The sequence below is a fragment of the Ammospiza caudacuta genome, chromosome Z (genome assembly GCF_027887145.1).
Source record: "Ammospiza caudacuta isolate bAmmCau1 chromosome Z, bAmmCau1.pri, whole genome shotgun sequence".
Classification (NCBI taxonomy): domain Eukaryota; kingdom Metazoa; phylum Chordata; class Aves; order Passeriformes; family Passerellidae; genus Ammospiza; species Ammospiza caudacuta.
The window spans coordinates 26792935-26811846 of record NC_080632.1 but is presented as its reverse complement, the minus strand read 5'-3'; the positions used below and the strand labels follow the sequence as shown (position 1 = coordinate 26811846).

Here is an 18912-nt window from a genome sequence, read left to right as displayed (position 1 = left end):
TGGGTTATAAACAGTGATTTGAAAAGAAACTTAACATTCTACCATGGTATTGCTTTCATCAGTGTTTTGAATGCACTAATCATAATTTAATTTTGTGAACCTCTTTTACACATATCATGTATGTGATAAAACAGTATTTTACATAGTCAAGGTACCTCATTGATAGTCATATTCTATAATGTTGTATCAGCAACACCAGGAGGAGAGATACAACATTGCTTATACTGTTCACTTTGAGAATCTGCTGACTGAAGCAGAAATGGAAGTTCAATTTATTTTCATATTTGGTCTGTGCAGTTAACATCAGACTTTGCACAAGGGTTTCGTTTCTTATGTACTGCTTTAGGGGTGATTCTTTCATCCACTCCATGAAGAGTGAGCAAGTCCCCCTGTTACTATAATTACCTGAATTCTCAAAGTCCATTGAATACAGAAGCCATCTGAGGTGTGATACATCCACAGAATCACGTAATACTGTCTTGTTCAAGGTAGTTGATTTCATCTGAAATAGGAGTGAATTTTAGTCATTTCCCTGCATAACTTAATCATTTAGATCATTATCTTGATGCAGTCCCATATTACAGAAAATAAATTTATTCAAATAAGCGATTACTTCCATTTCAATACAATTGACTCCTAGCAGGCCTGTGAACTACCACTCTCATACCTTCACTTCTGAACATCAGGTACCTTTATAAAGAATTTGAAATTAAGCAACCAAAATCAGTCCCTTTTTAATTAGAAATATTTTAAAATTTATTACTTCTTTATTCTTAATAATATTTTTAATTAGAAAAAGTAAATATAAAAATACTGCCTTGAGGTTTGTATCTGTGCCATTTACAAGGATGTCCATGAAGTTTAAGCCCACAAGACCCACATGTGTATCATCTGGTATACATGCAGTTGTAGAGATAGGGCAAGCATATGTAGTGTGGTAATACTGTGTTATGTTTCATAATATACACAGAAAAATTCACAATATAAGTGTAAATGTAACTGCTACTGCTTAAGCCTTGTCATGATAGCTAAAAAGAAAATCACCAAAGCTAAGTGAAAGTGCCTATTTTGCAAAGAGTGTACTAAAATATTGTTTTAATTCTCAATATATTTGATATTTTGAATTTCTTAAAATTGAAATCTGTGTTTTGTGTTTTCTTTGGGACTTTTTAAAAATGAGCCTGCTAAATTACTTGCTTGTACTATAAACATAGAAAATGGAAAATTTTAAATAACTAATACTGCTTATGGAGCTCAAAAATTTCACTTAAAATTTCCAGGTTCTCACACATTAATACTTGTGTGTAAAAGCAGTGACTCATGAAGACTTTTAATATGCCTGAAATACAATTATTCAGATTACACAAAACCAAAAATTACGCCAGCTTGAAGAGAAGGTATACAGTCACCAACATGCAAACAGAATCTTATATGAAAGATGTGCAATCTATCTTCATATTATTTACACCATGATAATTACCATTTAGGAGTTTCTGACAATTTTAGTATACTGCATTGGGATTTTTATCTATGAAAATCATTGCCAAAATATGTAAATTGGAATAGTGAATTTTTGAATTGGGTATCAAAATAATTGTGATGAATTAGGGAAATGTCCTGTAAAAAATAAAAAGGGTGAGGCTCAGAAGAAAGTAGTACAAGATACTGCACTTTTAATAGTCAGATATAAATCACAGAAGAGCGGGCAGACACAGCTTTTCAGAGGATCCTATGCCTGTGATGAATCAGGATGGGAACAAGAATGAGCAGCCACCATGCTGGTAGAGGAAGGGGAAACATCAATGTGTTTCCAGCTTGTTCGACTCTGGCAAGGTCTCAGCTGAGAGACTTTCACCTGCTTTTGGCACTGCATGGAAGAATGTTTTCCAGGAGGAGATAATCCAGAGCAAGACAACAGGGATGATCATGACTTGTGAGAAAGGATTGATTATAATAAAGAAGTAAAGGAGAGAAAGTAGAGGAACAAATCATAATGGCCATTTATAAGCAACAGTCTAATACTGGTGCTCCCAGGATGCAGACCAATTTTTCAATATCTTTTTCATTTATATATAAATATTTTCATAGATATATATTTATATTTATATTTATATTTATATTTATATTTATATTTATATTTATATTTATATTTATATTTATATTTATATTTATATTTATATTTATATTTATATTTATATTTATTGCAGCCTAAAATAAGTGATGCTATTCCAAAGTCTTAGTGGAATAGAATGCCCAAATGTGAAGTTGAATTTAAGAAGCTGCATGAAATGTAGAAACAACTGCTGGATGATATGCAAATTGTCCAATTATTATCTGTATACTGTTGGTTATAAGAGCTTGGAGTAAAATTTGCACCAGGGACATGAATCTGCATCAGATTTGTCTAATATTTGCTATTGTTCTGTGGGCAAGTTTGGAGTAACAAAATGCTTAAATTTAATGTAACATGGACATCTCCTTCTTAGTCATACTAACATGCTTCCTGTGCAAAAGAAAGGACTTTATGCTAAATTTCTGTATTGAAGGTAATTTTCCATGCAGAATATGGGGAGTTGCTTGTTCTTGCTTCTCCCAGAACATGCATGGACTGAGATGTTTCTTGCCTTTCAAATGAGGCTCCATGGCTAGATTTAAGGTGATTTTGGCCCTTTACATTTTGTAAATTACTTTTTTCTCCTTGCAATCAATTTCATCTCAATATATATTTAAACCAGCAGAAGAGCTTTTGAGATTAGTCTTTACTTTAGTTCTCGAGCTGATGACATTATAATGAAACTGCCAAATTCTGGCCATTTCCCAAATTCTCTTCTTAACCTTTCTCAGAATTTTGTTTAGTCATAGTCTTTTAGGTGGTAATAATAGACCTAAACTTTATGAGTAGAGCCTAATTAACTAGTTGCTGTGCTTGATGAGGTACTCATCTCGACATACATTTGTAGGTCTAATACAAATATCTGAGTTAAGCAGTATTATCCTAACTACAGGTGATTGCTTTCCCAAGTGCTAGGAGATACTCTCGTTGAAAAAGTATAATGAGAACCATGCTCAGCTTGTGCAACAGAGCTCTTGACCTCTTAGAGAATTTATCTGCTTTCAAACTGCAACTAAGTAGTACTTCAGGTTTCATTTATTCCCAATATGGAAAGAAAATTTCATGAAGTAAAAGAAAATAGCTGACTCAGTAACCTTTTTCAATATGCAGTATACTGAATTTTTATGTATCACAGCTATGAAGAATGTCTAGCATCAAAAAGGTTTCTGTTCTTCCAGTAGCATCTCAGGGACTACGTGGCTGTCCTTGGTGTCTTGAAACAAAAGACACCTTTCTAATGTGAAATCAGAAATTTTATTTTATAAGAAAACTAGGGAATATACCAACCCTAGCAATTGAAAAAGTTACCTTTTCAGAAAATAAGTCCAGACGGGCTATTAAAAAGTTCTGAATATCTAAGTTCAAAGGCTGTTTAAAGTGATTGAGAATGTGGCTCAGATTGTTGTTTTAGCTTCAGCATCAGACTAAATGTTTGAACAGTATGTGCGCCATCTCAGTTTTTAATAGTCATGTATGATCTTTTAGTGACCCATAAAAATGCTAATTTGTCACATTTAATTAATTTAATGTGTTTTTGTAAAACATATTTGCATATCTTTTAAAGGTATCTTTACACAGAACATAAGTATGTGTCTACAATGTAAAGCCTGTTCCTTTTTGTTTGAAATTAATATTACCTACCATGCTTTCTGCTTCAATAACCACAGTGTTTGTTGTTTGACCAAGATGTGTTTCAAATTTTTCTTGATACATTAGGTACATTACAATTAGGAAGTATTTCCAGACAGGAAAGTTGTCAACTCGTCTCTAAATATGTTCGGGGGCTGGGGAAGGGGGACTAAAGTTCAGTGATAGAGGCAGGAGAGACATACAGTGTACTCTGTAAATAAAGTACTGGACAAAGGGCAGTGCATTTGAATTTAAAAACTGCCTTAAGGTATGTCCACAGGTTCAGGATGGTTTGACGGTAATATAGAGGAAATAAAATTTAATACTAAGATTTCCTGTACTGCATTTTTCTGATGCATCATATGTGTGTACTTGAAGGCAGAAGCAACAGAAAGTTTGGGAGTGTTTTGTTCTTTTAGAGTGTTTTTTGTTTTGTGAAATATCTTTAGCTATTTTCATGACACATTTACTGTTCCTCTTTGACATTGTGGTTTCTAGAGTTGGGCAGGAGGTGGAATTATCTCAAGACTCAAATCGTACACCTTCCCAAAGGCTGGCAGCAAAAAGGTGCCTCATATACTTTTTTTAGGTTTTTGACTGCGTTAAAAATACTTAAATTACTAATTTCACTCTCTTCTCCCCCTCTTTTTGCTTGCTGTCTTGACTACTAACAATTAGATTGTTAAGATATTGTAAGCTTTCTCTATTTATCCTACTCATGTGCATAATTATGAGCTTGATGTTATAACTGAAGCAATGGGTTTGAAGGGGTTTTAAAAATAGAGGGACTCTTTTTTATTTTTATTTGTGGCATACCAAAATAATGCAGATCTCAATATTTCTGCGAACGAAATGTGATAAAATATTTTTCAAAACCACTCAGTTATAATATAACAAAATTATATTTCTACTTTCCTTTGTAATCAGAAAATTGTCTTGCTTACACAGTTATGCTATTACTGAACACATTTAGTGAACAATAAAAACAACAACATATACATACTTACATAACCTATGTGCACAGAGCTTCTTATGCATTCACTTACATTTAGGCAAACATAAGATGCCACAGGACCAAGCAGAATGGGAAAATTGGCCAGATGCCAGGGAGCCAAGGGGAGCCCTGCCCTGTCCTATGAAAGAAAATGCTTTTGCATGGCCAGAAAATGGTGCTGTCCAGTAATTGATGTAGTTCTGAAGCATGTAGCTGTGAGTTTGTTTGCATGCTGAGAATAATATGTATGCCCCTGTTTGGTCCATGAGTCTGTATGTTTATTGATTTATTTCCACTTGCTCTTCAACAAAAATGAGCAGGCCTGAAAAGCCCTAGAGGTATGCTACTGTTCAGAGTTAAAAGCTATGTTTTATATATACTATATTTGATAATCCTGATAAATAACAAATATTGTTTTCTTACAGCTTCAGTTCACTTTTATGCTGAAGTGCCAACAGCTGTTGTCAGCTATGTATCCCTACAGGACCCAAATCTCTTTTTCAATGTGTGTTTGTTATATGCGAATACAGACACAGTCTTACGATCTGCTCTCAGCCATCTGAAATACAATGCCAAACTGTCACACATTTTGGTTTGATTCAGAAAAATGGGTGTCGGGTCTGAACTCTGTAGACGTATTTTTGGTCACACTGCTGTCTGTTAACCTGGTAAAACCTGTGTCTTGCTCTGGTCACTTTCTGCTGTCAAATACCTATTTCCTGACTTCTGGAAAACATACACAGAGTAGAGACTGAAGCATATTGGCAGAGTAAAACCATTCAGGAAAATAATTTCAGAAACCCGATTTGATTGCCATTTACGTGTACTTTACCTAGAATACTCAGACCCACATCATACTGCCAGATTTTAGACTCTAGACAAAAGTTGTGCTTTGAACTGTTCAAAGATTTTAACTATTCATTAACCCCAATAAGCACAGTTTACTTTAGACCTGGTTAATTACACAATTACTTCTACTATGTCAAAAGCTTTCAGACAGTAAACCAGAAAAAAACATATTTATTTGATTTGTTATGTTATATTTATTCACTTCTGGAAATTTTTTTTCAATTTTACAAATGCACTATTTGTATTACATTTTCAGTTGAAAATTTTTCAGTCTGTTTTACTCGTGTAAAGTCGGCAATTTGGACAATTTAAGTGAAATCCTGCCACCTAGTGGCAACTGAGATGGCGTAGGCAAAACTCCTCTCATGGCTAATGAGATGTTTGTCATGCAGTATTTAGCTATTAGATTTTAATAAAATAAGATTACTTCATGCTTTTTTTCAAATCATAGTTATTACCCTGAAAGAATATTGCACTTGCTGTACAACTTGCCTTCATGAGAATCGTACTATGCTATTTACTGTAAAACTATAATCATCACTGTAAAAGTCAGATTTAGAGTAGTTGGAGCCATTTCATTCATATGTCACATTTTTAAAAGGCTCCTCTAGAGGACTGTTTTCTTGTACTCCTTTTTATTGGTTGAATAAGTCCTTGGTCATCTTGCCCATTCTCCGTTTCTTATAAGAATACAAGAAGTAATCAGTTGTCCTGTACCTTACATGTATTAAGGCAAAGATCCTTATGTCCAAAAAAGATCTGCAGAATTATACTTGCTGTTTTAAAAGGGTAGGGCAGAAAGGACTCTGCATTTAAATGATAGTTAAATAAAAAGGAAAGTAGGAATATTAACGTAAAAGGCATCACTGTTATTTAATCAATCTGCAGCAATTAGAAATTCTATATGCATTAACCAAAATAAGTAATGATAAATAAGAGTCTATGATTCTTCTTAAACATGAGCAGCTCTCTGAGAAAGAAAACCAACTTTGATATATCTGGTGTCACTTTGTGATTTTCAGTTCACAGCTGCAGAGCTTTATTTGCAAGCATGGAAGTGATATACTTGTTTGGTTTTATGCAGAGCAAGAACATTTAATCCTTTTGGATTTTTGTTGTTGTTGTTGTTCTTGAATTGCAAAGAGCAGTCATAACTCATATGTCTAGTTTGAGGACTCAGCTATGTCTTGGCCAGAGCTATGTTTTTATCAGCAGTTCTCCACTGCTGAAAGGATTCTTGAGGTGTGCAAAATTTGGTGTACATTAATTACATTTGGCCAGTTCAAAGTATGCCAGTTGACTTCCAGTCTTAATGGGGGTTTGAGGTTAGGGAATTGCCTGTGTGAAATAGAGTGACACAGGTCTTGTCAGGGTGAATCAGTCTAGAAAAACAAAACTAGAGCTAAGGATCTTGGTTTATACCTTCATTTGCCTTGAGAATGGTAGATCAATCAGTTGTTCCTTGACATATCCCAGAACTGTCTTGGGGTTTTGTGGCTTGTCTTGACAGCAAATGGCCTTTTCACACTGTTCCAAGTCAGAAATACTACCCTTACTGTGCCTGATGTCAATGTGCTCATCCTAGTAGGCCAGAAAACTGGATTCGTACACATGGGTTGCAGTAAAATCTGTGTAGTGAAACCTTTTCTATTTCATCCAGCTGGGCAGATTACTTAATTATGATTTCAACGTCTGTAGTTCCCAGGTCAGGTGTTTTCCCTACTAAATGCTGCTTCCAAATGATAAAACTTCTATTGCATCTAATAGTTCACTATGGGAAACTTCACAGAATCATAGAATGGTTTGTGTTGGAAAGGACCTTAAGGTTATTTTATTACAATCCTTTTGCCATGGTCAGGGACAGCTTCCACTAGAGCTTTGTTTCTCTTTGCTTGAGAAAAAACTAATGTGCAGAAATAGATTCTGTAATTGCATGTTCCCAACAGCTCACAAACAGAAGTGACCAGATAAGTAGAGTTTCTCTCATCTCTACTTTATTGTGCCAGGCAAGGAGCTTCACAATGGGTGAGATGGTTTGTGTACACCATATTATTTCTCTGTCAAGAATAAGGGCAGAGGAATTGTATTTGAACCAGATGCTTAATTAAGTAATCTTGTCCCTCCTCAGAGCAGACAAACAGGCTGTACCCCGAGTATCTGGTCCATGATGTTTGTCCCTGATGTTACACATGCCTATGAAAGTAGTAACTTTTTACTACAGTTGCTTTCACTTCTTTAAAATAGAGCTCCTCTGTAATATCCACAAGAGAAACAGGAAATTGGTTTTTGTTTTCATTTGTGCTAGCAATTTCTCTGTGGCCCAGATAGGGGGAGAGATAACTTGAAGAAGGAGGAAGGACAGATTAAAGAGAAATCCTTCTAACTGCTTGTGTTACATGGCAAATTTGAAAAGAGCATGTAAATTTAATATCTGCAGAATAAGATTTGTGCCTGACCCACTACAGTTAATTCTCTCTTATCTAATGTTCTGAAATATTTGTAATATCTTTCTGTGCTTTTGGCCTGCTCTAATAACCTTCAGAATGAAATAACCGCTTTTGGATCCCTTGCTTTCTGATTCTCACCTATGTGTCTCTTGCAAACATTATACCAAAATTCTTAGGGGGAAAAAAAGGTGCTTTTAACTTACCTATTTATTGTTAAAGAGAAAAACTTTATTTGTGTGCTACAGCTTCAGTCAACTATCAGTCACCCACCAGAAGAAGCACCTTTTAATCCATACGTGCTGCAAAGGAACAGAGGTCCTACAGGAGCAGAAAGAGGTAGGCAGAGTAATATATATCATTAATGCAATTTTCTTCCTTATGGCAGAGCTCTTTCTCAATCCTTATTTATTTTTCCTTGCATCTATTTCACATTCTGTTATGTATTGGTATAACCACTATCATAACTGAAGCCAGGTAGCTGAAGATACCAGCTGTCACGATGTATAAGAAAAATAATTTAGCAGAAGTCCCTTTTTCCATTTTGAAGTGGGGTGTTATTTCCTGGACTCTAAAAACTATATTCTCTCATGTCTCAGAAAGAATTGTGCCCAGTTGCATCCACAGTGCCAACCATAATGCAGTTAAAGTTGGGTGCCTGAGAATGAAGGACATATAAGGCAGCATTCTGAGTGAAGAACTGTGTGAGGTAACTCATGGGAAGTACCATGGAGAAGGGCCAACCTTTAGCCAGCCTTTTATCAAGTAACCTCCTGGTTTCACCCTGCACAGATGTTCAGTAGTTACAGCAGGTCACCAGGGGGACGTCTCTGTCTTTTGGTCTGCTCTAAAATGCATATAGATGGACAGCATATGGTTTCTTTATAATGCCCTTGCAAGTCATACACACTGATGGTCTTGAACGTAGAAAAAATTAATATATTAGCTGTGGCAGCAAAAATGTCTGAAATCCTGTCTAATTTTTTCATTGTTTGATCTGCAGGTGATCAGAGAGAGGCCTTACCCATGGATACTGAGGTCTATGAAAGTCCATATGCTGATCCAGATGAAATTAAACCAAAAAATGTCACTCTCGACAGGAAATTGTTGACTTTAGAGGAAGGTGAACTTGGCTCTGGCAACTTTGGTACTGTAAAGAAAGGGTTCTATAAGATGAAAAAGTAAGTGTTGCCTTCTATTTTCATGGAATCCAATATGTAAAAGTTCTAGCCTTTACTTTTTGGAGTAGCGTGTCATTTGGAGTGACACACTGTAACTAATTTCAATTAATATTCACCAGTTTCTCTCTTTGTATGTACATTTGCGCACTCATTTTTGTCGTACAGTAGGAAAGTACTGTTTATGACTATTGTCTTTCCTGATGGGGATAGTAGAATGGGAATCCCACTGTCTTGCTCCATAGGTTGCAGAAGTACTAATGCTGCACAGTATTTCGCATCTGCACAACATCTCTGTCAGAAAACCGGGAGAGTGCCATGGACAGTTTACCTATAGCAAAGAGAGTTTTGTCTGAAGTGTGATAAATCCCAGTTTCCTGAAGCTGGAATGTTGATTTTCAAGGAGACAGAACATGTAACATTTTCCGTCACATCATGTCAGTAGGAACAGACCCTGTTTGTACTTGACTCTTCATGCATTTTCATAGTAAAATGTTATCAGTATGCTGTTTATGTGCATGGACTGATTATGTACACACTCTCATCTCTTGAAGTTGGAGGCATTTCTTTATACTGAGATTTTCAGAGGCAGAAAGGATTTCTATTTTTCTAATGTTGGATGAAGGAATTTGAAGGGCTCTGATCTCAGCTTGTGTATATTTTAATTGGGTTTCACACAAGCTATGTTGATCTCATCCATCACTCTGTCAGTTTGCTGTATGAATGGAAGATTGCAGAAGTAGGCTTAGATTCTCAGGGTTTCAGAACCCTGCCTTGGCAACTGGCAGTGATGCGTGTTCCAGTCTCCACCCCAAAACGCCCCAGTGCTTAGAAAACTCTTTATAGCTTTTCTTGCCAGAAAAGCTTTATGCCATCTTACCAGAGTGGACAAGAAAAATTTGTCCAGTGTTTATTTTTCAGGCTTCTTTAGGCATTGTTATGACAATCTGTAATTTTCTGAGGTTCTTTTCATTCTCACTCTTTTGCTTAGGTGTCTTCTGAGCATTTGATAGAGAGATGTTCCTGTTATGGCTGGATTTTTCTCCTCTGAGTGTCAATTCTGTCTTTTGTCACAATTTGTACCATGTGAATGGAAATATCTGATGAAGATTGTGTGCATTGGTACACAGATTTTTCAGCAGCTAGTCTCAGAACTGGATTCTCTTTTGCAGGGGTGCCAAGCCTGTCGCTGTAAAAATTCTGAAGAATGAGAGTAATGATCCAGCCATAAAGGATGAGTTACTGAGAGAAGCGAATGTAATGCAGCAACTGGATAACCCATATATTGTCCGAATGATAGGTATATGTGAAGCTGAGGCCTGGATGTTAGTAATGGAAATGGCTGAACTTGGGCCATTGAACAAATTTTTGCAAAAAAATAGGTACGTAAACTTTGATTCCATTCCATAGGCATGGAAAAATTCCTTTCTTTTATTTTTTTCTTAAGGACAATTAAAATTGATATGTTGTTAATGTAATAATTAATGATTGTAGTTATTCTTCACTGGAACATGTCTCCAAACTGTCAAATACTTCTGCCAAAATATAGTATTTTGAATAAATGAAAGACTTTTCATATATCCTTCTTCTCCTTCTCTGTATCTTCTTCATATATCCAACCTGTCCTTTATTAATGTGATCACACGTCATCTTGCTCAGGACAAAAGCTTAGATTACCTTTTCAAATTGAAGCTTAGCTAAATGTCAGTGAATCAGGTTCCCAGTGTAATGTGGACAACTTCAGAGTAAAGATTTGTACCTAAACTCTATGAAAAGCCATGAAAATGAACTACTGACCTCTTTAAAATTCAATTGTGATTTTCAGACATGTCACAGAGAAGAATATAACAGAGCTGGTGCATCAGGTTTCCATGGGGATGAAATACCTGGAGGAGAATAATTTTGTTCATAGGGATCTGGCTGCAAGAAATGTGCTCTTAGTCACCCAACATTATGCCAAAATTAGTGACTTTGGACTTTCTAAAGCTCTTAGTGCTGATGAAAATTATTACAAGGTAAGGTCTGAACACAACATGAAAACTGTGTAGTATCATAGCTTAATAAGGATATTTTCAGTTGAAATGCAGTTGAAAATGAAAAATATTATGTATCACTCATTATTTTAAGACCTAATATTAGATTACGAAATTCAAATTTTGTGATCAACATTAAGACATGTAGAGAAGAAAAAGCTTGTCCTTCCTTTTAGTTGTCTACTTTCATTTCCTTTTGATAAACTTGTCATTAGAAGATTTCAAGTTATTGTGGAAATTAGATACTACCTTATATAAATGGGGGGAAGTGTGTTTGTTGAGAAACAGTTCCCATTATGTCCAAGTAAAATGTATGCTACCACTAATACACTGCCTTATAGAACATAATTAGGGGAGGCTTTTGAAAGAATACCATTGTTAAATAATAAATTAACCTAAGCAAAATTTGTTTATCTTGGTTTTAAATTCTTTGGACCTCAGTACACCTCAAGTGATTAAAATAATTGCAACATTTAATAAGGTAAAAGGTGGGAGACAAAGACTGTTACCATGTGTATATTTGTTTTCCTGATATACACTCTTGCGATTCAAATTACTTCTTCCTTCTGCTTATTCCCTTTTATCAGCTCTTTGAAACTAATAATCCAATCCCTGAAGCACTGCAGAGGAGAAGCAAGCCCATACTCCCTTGTGAAGACCTTCCTGTGTAGGAACAATAGTCACTGGTGGCAGAAAAGGCATCTTAAATCTCTGCCACTAGCCTAGCCTAGCTTCTCAATCCCGGTCTCAGGGCCTCAAGAATTAATATCAAAGTCCATGCAGTAGGGCCCTGTCACTAGACTAGCACTGGGCTGGTATAGCTTGACACTTGGATGTTCATAAAGCAGTATTATGGCATAATTTAGGTAAACTGCAGTTTGCCACAAGTCACTGTGCTTTGAAGTAGAGCAACCTCTTCAACCATCTGGACATGTCTTTTAGCTTTTGTGAGATCCAAATGGAAAAAAATTACTCTAAAGAGCAACTTTAAATTAAATGCCACTAAAAGCATGACTCAAAGTCATTTAGCTACACTTTTTTTTTACCATGGATTTCATTTCAATACATTATTCTGAAAGTGGAAGATTAGAACAATTTTGTAACACTTTCAAAGAAGCTGTTACCCATTTTCTCTAATGCTAACTGCATCAGAAATGTTATGGTACTTAGTACAAATGTGTGTAGATCTAAGTTAATGTTAATTATATGCATTCAGATGTTGTTTACTGCTTATCAGTTAATCTAGTCTGCTTTTTTTCCTTTCTGTTATGACATATTTTAGGCACAAAGTCATGGAAAATGGCCAGTCAAATGGTATGCTCCAGAATGCATGAATTTCTACAAATTTTCTAGCAAAAGTGATGTCTGGAGCTTTGGGGTTTTAATGTGGGAAGCTTTCTCTTATGGACAAAAACCATATAAGGTGAGTGGTTTTATTTGGTCATGTTTTTTCTTTAAAAATTCATAGCAAATTTGAACCAATATTTTTTCCTAACTAAAGGGACTTGCTGCAAGAAGTGAGTCAAAGGATAGCCCAAAATCGGTTCCCGTCCTGTGTTTGATTTATGCTGTCATGTGTGCTGTAATAATTTGCAACTTGGATGACTGTTCTGGTCACCCTGTTCCAGGGAATGAAAGGTGGAGAGGTTGCACAGATGATTGAAAGAGGAGAACGAATGGAACGTCCTGAAGTCTGCCCAACAGAAGTCTATAGTCTAATGAAATTGTGTTGGACATACAAGTGAGTGTGCTGGGATGCTCTTTTGATAAAGCACATTTTAATATACATGATTAATAGCTAGAAAGAGGGTGAGTAGGGGTTACTTCAAAATGCATCTTTTCACAACCATACTCCAAGCTCAGAAGTCAATTGCACTTTCAGGTGAAAATTATCTAAATTACAGAGTGTACTACAAAAAGCCAATTTTGTAGAACAGAGTTTGCCAGAACAGTTACATATAAAATACATGGTATCATAAAAAAAATGACACAAAGATGTCAGTCTAATGCATTTTGAAAAGAATGTTTGAAAGTATGCAAATATTTTTGTTTCATTTTGAATTTGGTTGATTTCATTTTAATTTCCAAGGGTTTAGTTTTACTGAAATTTCAAAGTCATATTGCCAAAATGTTTGTTCTATTTCTCAATATTTAATTTTTTGAGCTATTAACTTTTCTCTAATAATGGAATATATTAAAATTGGATCCCACACTGACTTCTTATCAGTGAGAGGCAAACCATCTTTTCTGATATGTCAGAAACATTTTTTTCTGTTTCATAACAATTTAGAAATTAGAACTATGAAATACAGAAAAAAAAAATAAAGCCTACCTGATTTTTTAAATTAGTATGTTGCAAAAATATAGTAAAACTCTTTCATGATTTATTGTTTTAAACTATTCTGCTGAAGTTACTTTTAACTGTAGAAAGCACCCAAAATTACTCTAATATCACTTCTTCTTCCAGGTCATCATCAGGAGAATAGGTTTGTCCAAAAGTTCTATGTTATGGTGCTGTGGTACTTCATTTTAGGTACCTTGCTTCATGTTAGCTTTATTAAACCTAGTACTCTAAAAAGAACGTGCAGCCAAAAAGTAATTCCTACCTTTTGGTTTGACTCAAGGAATGCTATAGCAGGTCTACAGTGAAAGAGATCAGGTTTTGTTTTTAGTAACAAATGTATCATAAAGCATACTGATTTTGGTTTTGTACTAAAATATCTTTATTATTAGAAAGAAAATAAATTTTAAAAAGAAGGTTCAGGTCAGGCAGAGTAACTATCTCAATATGTAAGGTAAAATTTTAAGGGCTTGTTGTCAGTTTGTGTTCTCCAAATAAAGAAACAATTGCAGATATAAAAGAAAGATGGTACAGTCATATGATGTGTGGATAGGCTCCTCTCAGTGCTTCTAACCACTCTGTGTGATGGTACTACCCATTATAAGGCAAATATTGCACAGCAAATATTCTTTTCTCCAGATAATTACTAAAGTAAATGAAGTAGAAAATTAAATGGAGGTGATTTACCATTTCTTTCTTCTAGTGTCTTCATCAACCACAAACAGGTATGATAGTAAACCCACTGACAGGATGCTCTGTAGTAGTATTTGTCACTTGGTATTAATTTTGAAGTGTCATTTTTGTAGCCTTAATATACTGTGAGCATCTTTAAGTGAGCTGTCACTGAGGTAGAGTCTCGAGGGCTGTAAGGCCCATGAACCTTGACAGCTCTGTCCTTCCTGCGCAGTGACACTTGTCATCTTCCCACAGCGTTGACGACCGACCAGGATTTGTTGCAGTGGAGATGAGGTTACGTAACTACTATTATGACATTTCCCACTAACGGTGTGAAGAGCAGCAGCTTCCTCATCTCCAGCCAGCACCCTCTGAGAAGCAGCACATTTTCCAAAACCAAGCAACCTCGAGTTTTGTACTTCTGTTTTCAACCTGCAAAGCTCAGAGCTGAGCCTTGCATCCGTAAGGTTGCCTTTTCTTACCTTCTGCACGAAATCCAGCCCCAAAAGAGTTTTGGAAGTGTAACAGTCTCAAAGTGCGCAGCAAGGATGTTAGATCTAAGATGCTTCTACTTTTGCTACATTCCATTTCATTTTATTTACAGCTTTATTTGCATTATATTTTGCAGTCTTGTAAAACCTGTTTAATGACTTTGAGCCCTCTTCCTCTCGTATATTGGAATGCAAATTGGAATTTAAATTTTTCTCATCAGCATTATTATCCTTTAAATGTATTTAGTTGTTCCAGCCTTCCCTTTCCTCAAGGAAGAATAGCATAAACATTTCTCAATATGAAGCAATTCGCTATGCAGGTGTGTCAGATGCTTTGACTGACAGTGTGTTTGATTTTATCATCAAGCCCCTTTAAACCAAATCACATTATTCCTAGTAGTAAAGTAAGCAGAGGGGAATTGGGAGTTCTGACTCTCTAACATTGTCACATCCTTTAAATGTGACCATTTTCTTTTGTTCCTCATCTCTTCTTTTGTTCTTCAGCCCAGCTGTTCCTCAGGGAGTTATTTTTTCCTAGTGAAAACTGGGAACTCAGAGGCTTGATCTCATCTTGGAAGAAAACATACCAGCACCTAAGATGATTCTATATTTTAACATAAACTCCAACACTGCATTCCTGAAAATACACCTGTGATGGAGCAGCGCTTACCTTTCTCTGTGCTCTTCCATCCTTCTCCAGAGATGCTTTTTCTATGGACCTATTTGGGTACACCATAGCTCCTTGTGTGGTGCTTTGAATAGCAATCATTTCTATATTTTCTTCAAACCTTTCTTTAGAAAGCATGTGAGAATTTCATGACACTTTACTCCCTCTAAATTTAAATTTCACATCTAGTTGAAATATTTTATAATGGGCACATGGATAACAAGATTACGAGGTCCAAAATCTTAGTATTTGTCCTGTGGGACAAATCTCAGTAAAAGGCATCTCAGGAAAAGGCATTTGTCTTACCAGTCTTCTGTAATGTAGTGTGCATCTCCATTAAATTGGAAGTATAGTAGAGTAATAAATCATGGAATCAATTTCTGATTCTGTTTTTACCCTTATGCTTTGCTTGCTCAACCTCATTTTAAATATTATCAATAGAGACATTTCTATCACTTATTACTTACAAGCAGCTATTTTATTGTCATTTGCATATATCTCAGGAATCTATTTACATTTTGTTTGCTAGATATAGATATTTTAGAAGAATATAAATAATAAGATTTAGAGTTAGATATATTTATTGCATATGCCTGGTTAGTATATATGTGTTTAATTTTTGTGTGAACAGAGTATTCTTAGAGATGCAGTGGTATTTTTTTTTCTCTAGTAATTAAATTGTGTGAGCAATTAAACTGAGAAAGGGTGAAATCATTTTCATAAAAGACGAGACTATAAACAAATATAGAAGCTACTGGTACTTTTTTTTTTTATTTTTACTAAGTTTATGGCCTGTTTGTTAAATAATATCTGGTGCCTTTTAGTACTTTAGTCTTGGCTGTCCAGTGCAAGGCACCGCAAGCTACTGGAAGATACTGAGTGTAATAGACTGTGTTTCAATGTGACCAAATGTGACTTGCCTTGAAGATGATTTAATTTTGTTTTGTTTTTAAGAAACATTTTTCTACAAGACCAGATTCTGTAGAAGTTAGCAATAGTTATACATAGGTGTTTTGTCACTTTAGTTATGTTGCAGAGAATTTGTTATCTCTACATGTGCAATTAGTACAGTTATGGGGATATTAGCTATAAAAAAATTGCACAAATCTCTATGAACCAGCAAGTGACAGTACTCAGTTTTCTAGAATGAGGGATATATTCATCTCTATCTCTCACTCTCTTTAAAAGTGATGTCTGATACAACAAACATGGAGGATTATTTCTTGTCTTCTGAGTGAATGGCAACATCACTTTCTGGAGTTACTTGATTATTTTTAACTTCATTATTACATAATAAAAGTTTACAATGAGAATATAAAGTATTGTGAAATAAATAGATTCAGTTTTAACATTTTAATTAAAGATACTTTATAAAATATGCTGTCTTAACAAGAATCATTTCATTTTGTAAAAAATCGTGATTCTGTGCAGTTTGTATATGTACCGAGTTATCATGATTGTTGTGGAAGACTGAGTTTTACCTGCTGACAGTGAAAGGTGCCCACCAGGACAGATAAGGCCACTGAAGCTTGGGCTGCTTTCAGAGCAATTCAGGAATAGCAGGAAATTCCCAAAATATGCATATTGTTATTGCACCTAAGTATTTTCAAAGTGATTTACAGCAATTCTGTGCTGAATCTGTAAGGTTAGAGAATGCCAGGAGTCAATGCACTGTATCAGCTAGCTAAGAATTTTTGCCTTACAGATGTCAGCTATACAAGATTTAAGTCACATTATATGACATGGGGCCTCCCTCAGATGCAGACTGCTGTTCTAGATATTCTAAAATAATAACAGCAACATCTTAGTGTTCCATTTTGCTTTTTTGCATGCTCAGGTTCTCTGGAAAGCTAAGGCTAGATGAGTGTGAATGTGAATTTGAACAATAACCAAGAAAGGTGGAAAGGTAGGCAATTCTTCAAGCAGCTGTTTGCCTTTGGATAAGTCAGTCAGTGGCTGATTGACTGTTCTTCTGTGGATGTTTTCCTGCATAGCAAATCTGGCCTATTTGCTGCACCTTCCCACTTGTAGGGCTGCACCATCAACTGACATGAAGGGACTTTTTCTCTTTTGGCTGTCTGGATCTGGTTGTCTGTTTTTAGATTGACTTGTCTCAGAAATGCCACTTGGTGGTGTAGGCCTACAGATAATTGTCAGGACAGAGTTAAGGGGTAGAAAACTGCAGCATGCAATTAGGGAGGCTGGTGGAAATAAAGGACTAGGTGATAACATGCTAAGAGGGCTTTTCACTGGAGGAAAACTCTGTATTTACAGATTTAGTTAGGGCTCAGATTTACAAAACCGTGGAGTATGATTTTGAAGTATGGGAAGCATGTGGCTTTTTCCATAAAAACACACCCAAACACCCTAAAAGCCCTGATCTAGCCTGTCCTTGCTTCTAACACTGTGCAAAAAGGGGGCTTTTAATCAGATAGTGAGGAATACCCATAATTTTCACCCCTTAATTGAGCACAGTCAGCCCTGCCAGTTTGCCAAAGAACCCATCTGCAGGCAGCCTGGCCTGCACAGCCAGGTCATGCATCAAGGCAGCAGGGTGTCCTCACTGCAGCCCTGCCAGGAGGTGGCAATGCCTGAACACAATTGCAGTGAAGCACTTGTCTGGCCATTTCTGGCACCCTCTACTCTGCCCTGGCTGCTGTTGTGCCTGCGTGTTACAGAGGACACACTCTCTTTGCTCCTTGCTGTGAAGCAATGCTGCATGTGAGGACGAATCATCATTTATTTATATGGTGAATAGTCAGCTGTGGATGATTAACCAAGACTTCTGAGGCTCAATGTCCCCTTGTCTATTAAATGATCGCAGCAATGAGGGATTGCACGCAGAAAGATAAAGACTACGCCCCACACGTGCCTAGAAGGGAGTGAGGATGACATATGGATTGAATAACATAGGGAAACATTAAGCAAGCAGTTGTAATTACCAGCCCTAAGTATAGTGAGGATGGACTCAAGAAGACTTGAAGACTGCAAGGCATGCAGAAAAAGAGGGAAAAAATAGATTCCTGTTAAAAAAACAGTCAGAGAAATGTTAGGCAAATCCTGAGAACAGTCCTCCAGTCTGAACTCAGAGTTCCCTGAAGCCAAGCTAGCGCTGTGCATCTGTGTCCAAGTAGATAGTTTATTCTTTTCTGTCACGTATGTGATAATTGAGACAAAGACCCACTGGTTTCCTTGGCATATAATTAACCCTGCATGGAGTATAACGACTGCTTCCCTGAGGCAGTGGAGGTGTGCACATTTCTTGATAGCCAGAGAAGAGAGGAAATGAGGCAGCTGGAGAAAGCATTACACTACTGTTCATTAAAATTCATTACTTCAAATGTAAATAGTCCCTGGATGACCAGTCCAGTGTAACTGTGCAGAGATCATTAACTCTCCTTGTCTATCCACTGCTGCAAATGCCTTAAAATGTCACCAAGAAACTGTTAGGTCTGGCTTAACTGTATCAAAGTGCTTGTGGGGGAATGCCACTGCCCT

General features: G+C 36.1%; 1 protein-coding gene across 1 annotated transcript in view; it reads left to right on the top strand.

The window, feature by feature from the left end:
• SYK (spleen associated tyrosine kinase) overlaps nucleotides 1-16602 on the top strand; it is a 30476-nt gene extending 13874 nt beyond the window's left edge. The window contains exons 6-13 of the mRNA XM_058823839.1: nucleotides 4241-4309; nucleotides 8278-8368; nucleotides 9033-9210; nucleotides 10380-10589; nucleotides 11033-11222; nucleotides 12523-12663; nucleotides 12869-12981; nucleotides 14512-16602. Coding sequence (XP_058679822.1) covers nucleotides 4241-4309; nucleotides 8278-8368; nucleotides 9033-9210; nucleotides 10380-10589; nucleotides 11033-11222; nucleotides 12523-12663; nucleotides 12869-12981; nucleotides 14512-14584 — 1065 coding nt within the window. The 3' untranslated portion in view covers nucleotides 14585-16602. The remainder of the gene's footprint in view (nucleotides 1-4240; nucleotides 4310-8277; nucleotides 8369-9032; nucleotides 9211-10379; nucleotides 10590-11032; nucleotides 11223-12522; nucleotides 12664-12868; nucleotides 12982-14511) is intronic.
• The last annotated feature ends 2310 nt before the right edge of the window (nucleotides 16603-18912 follow it).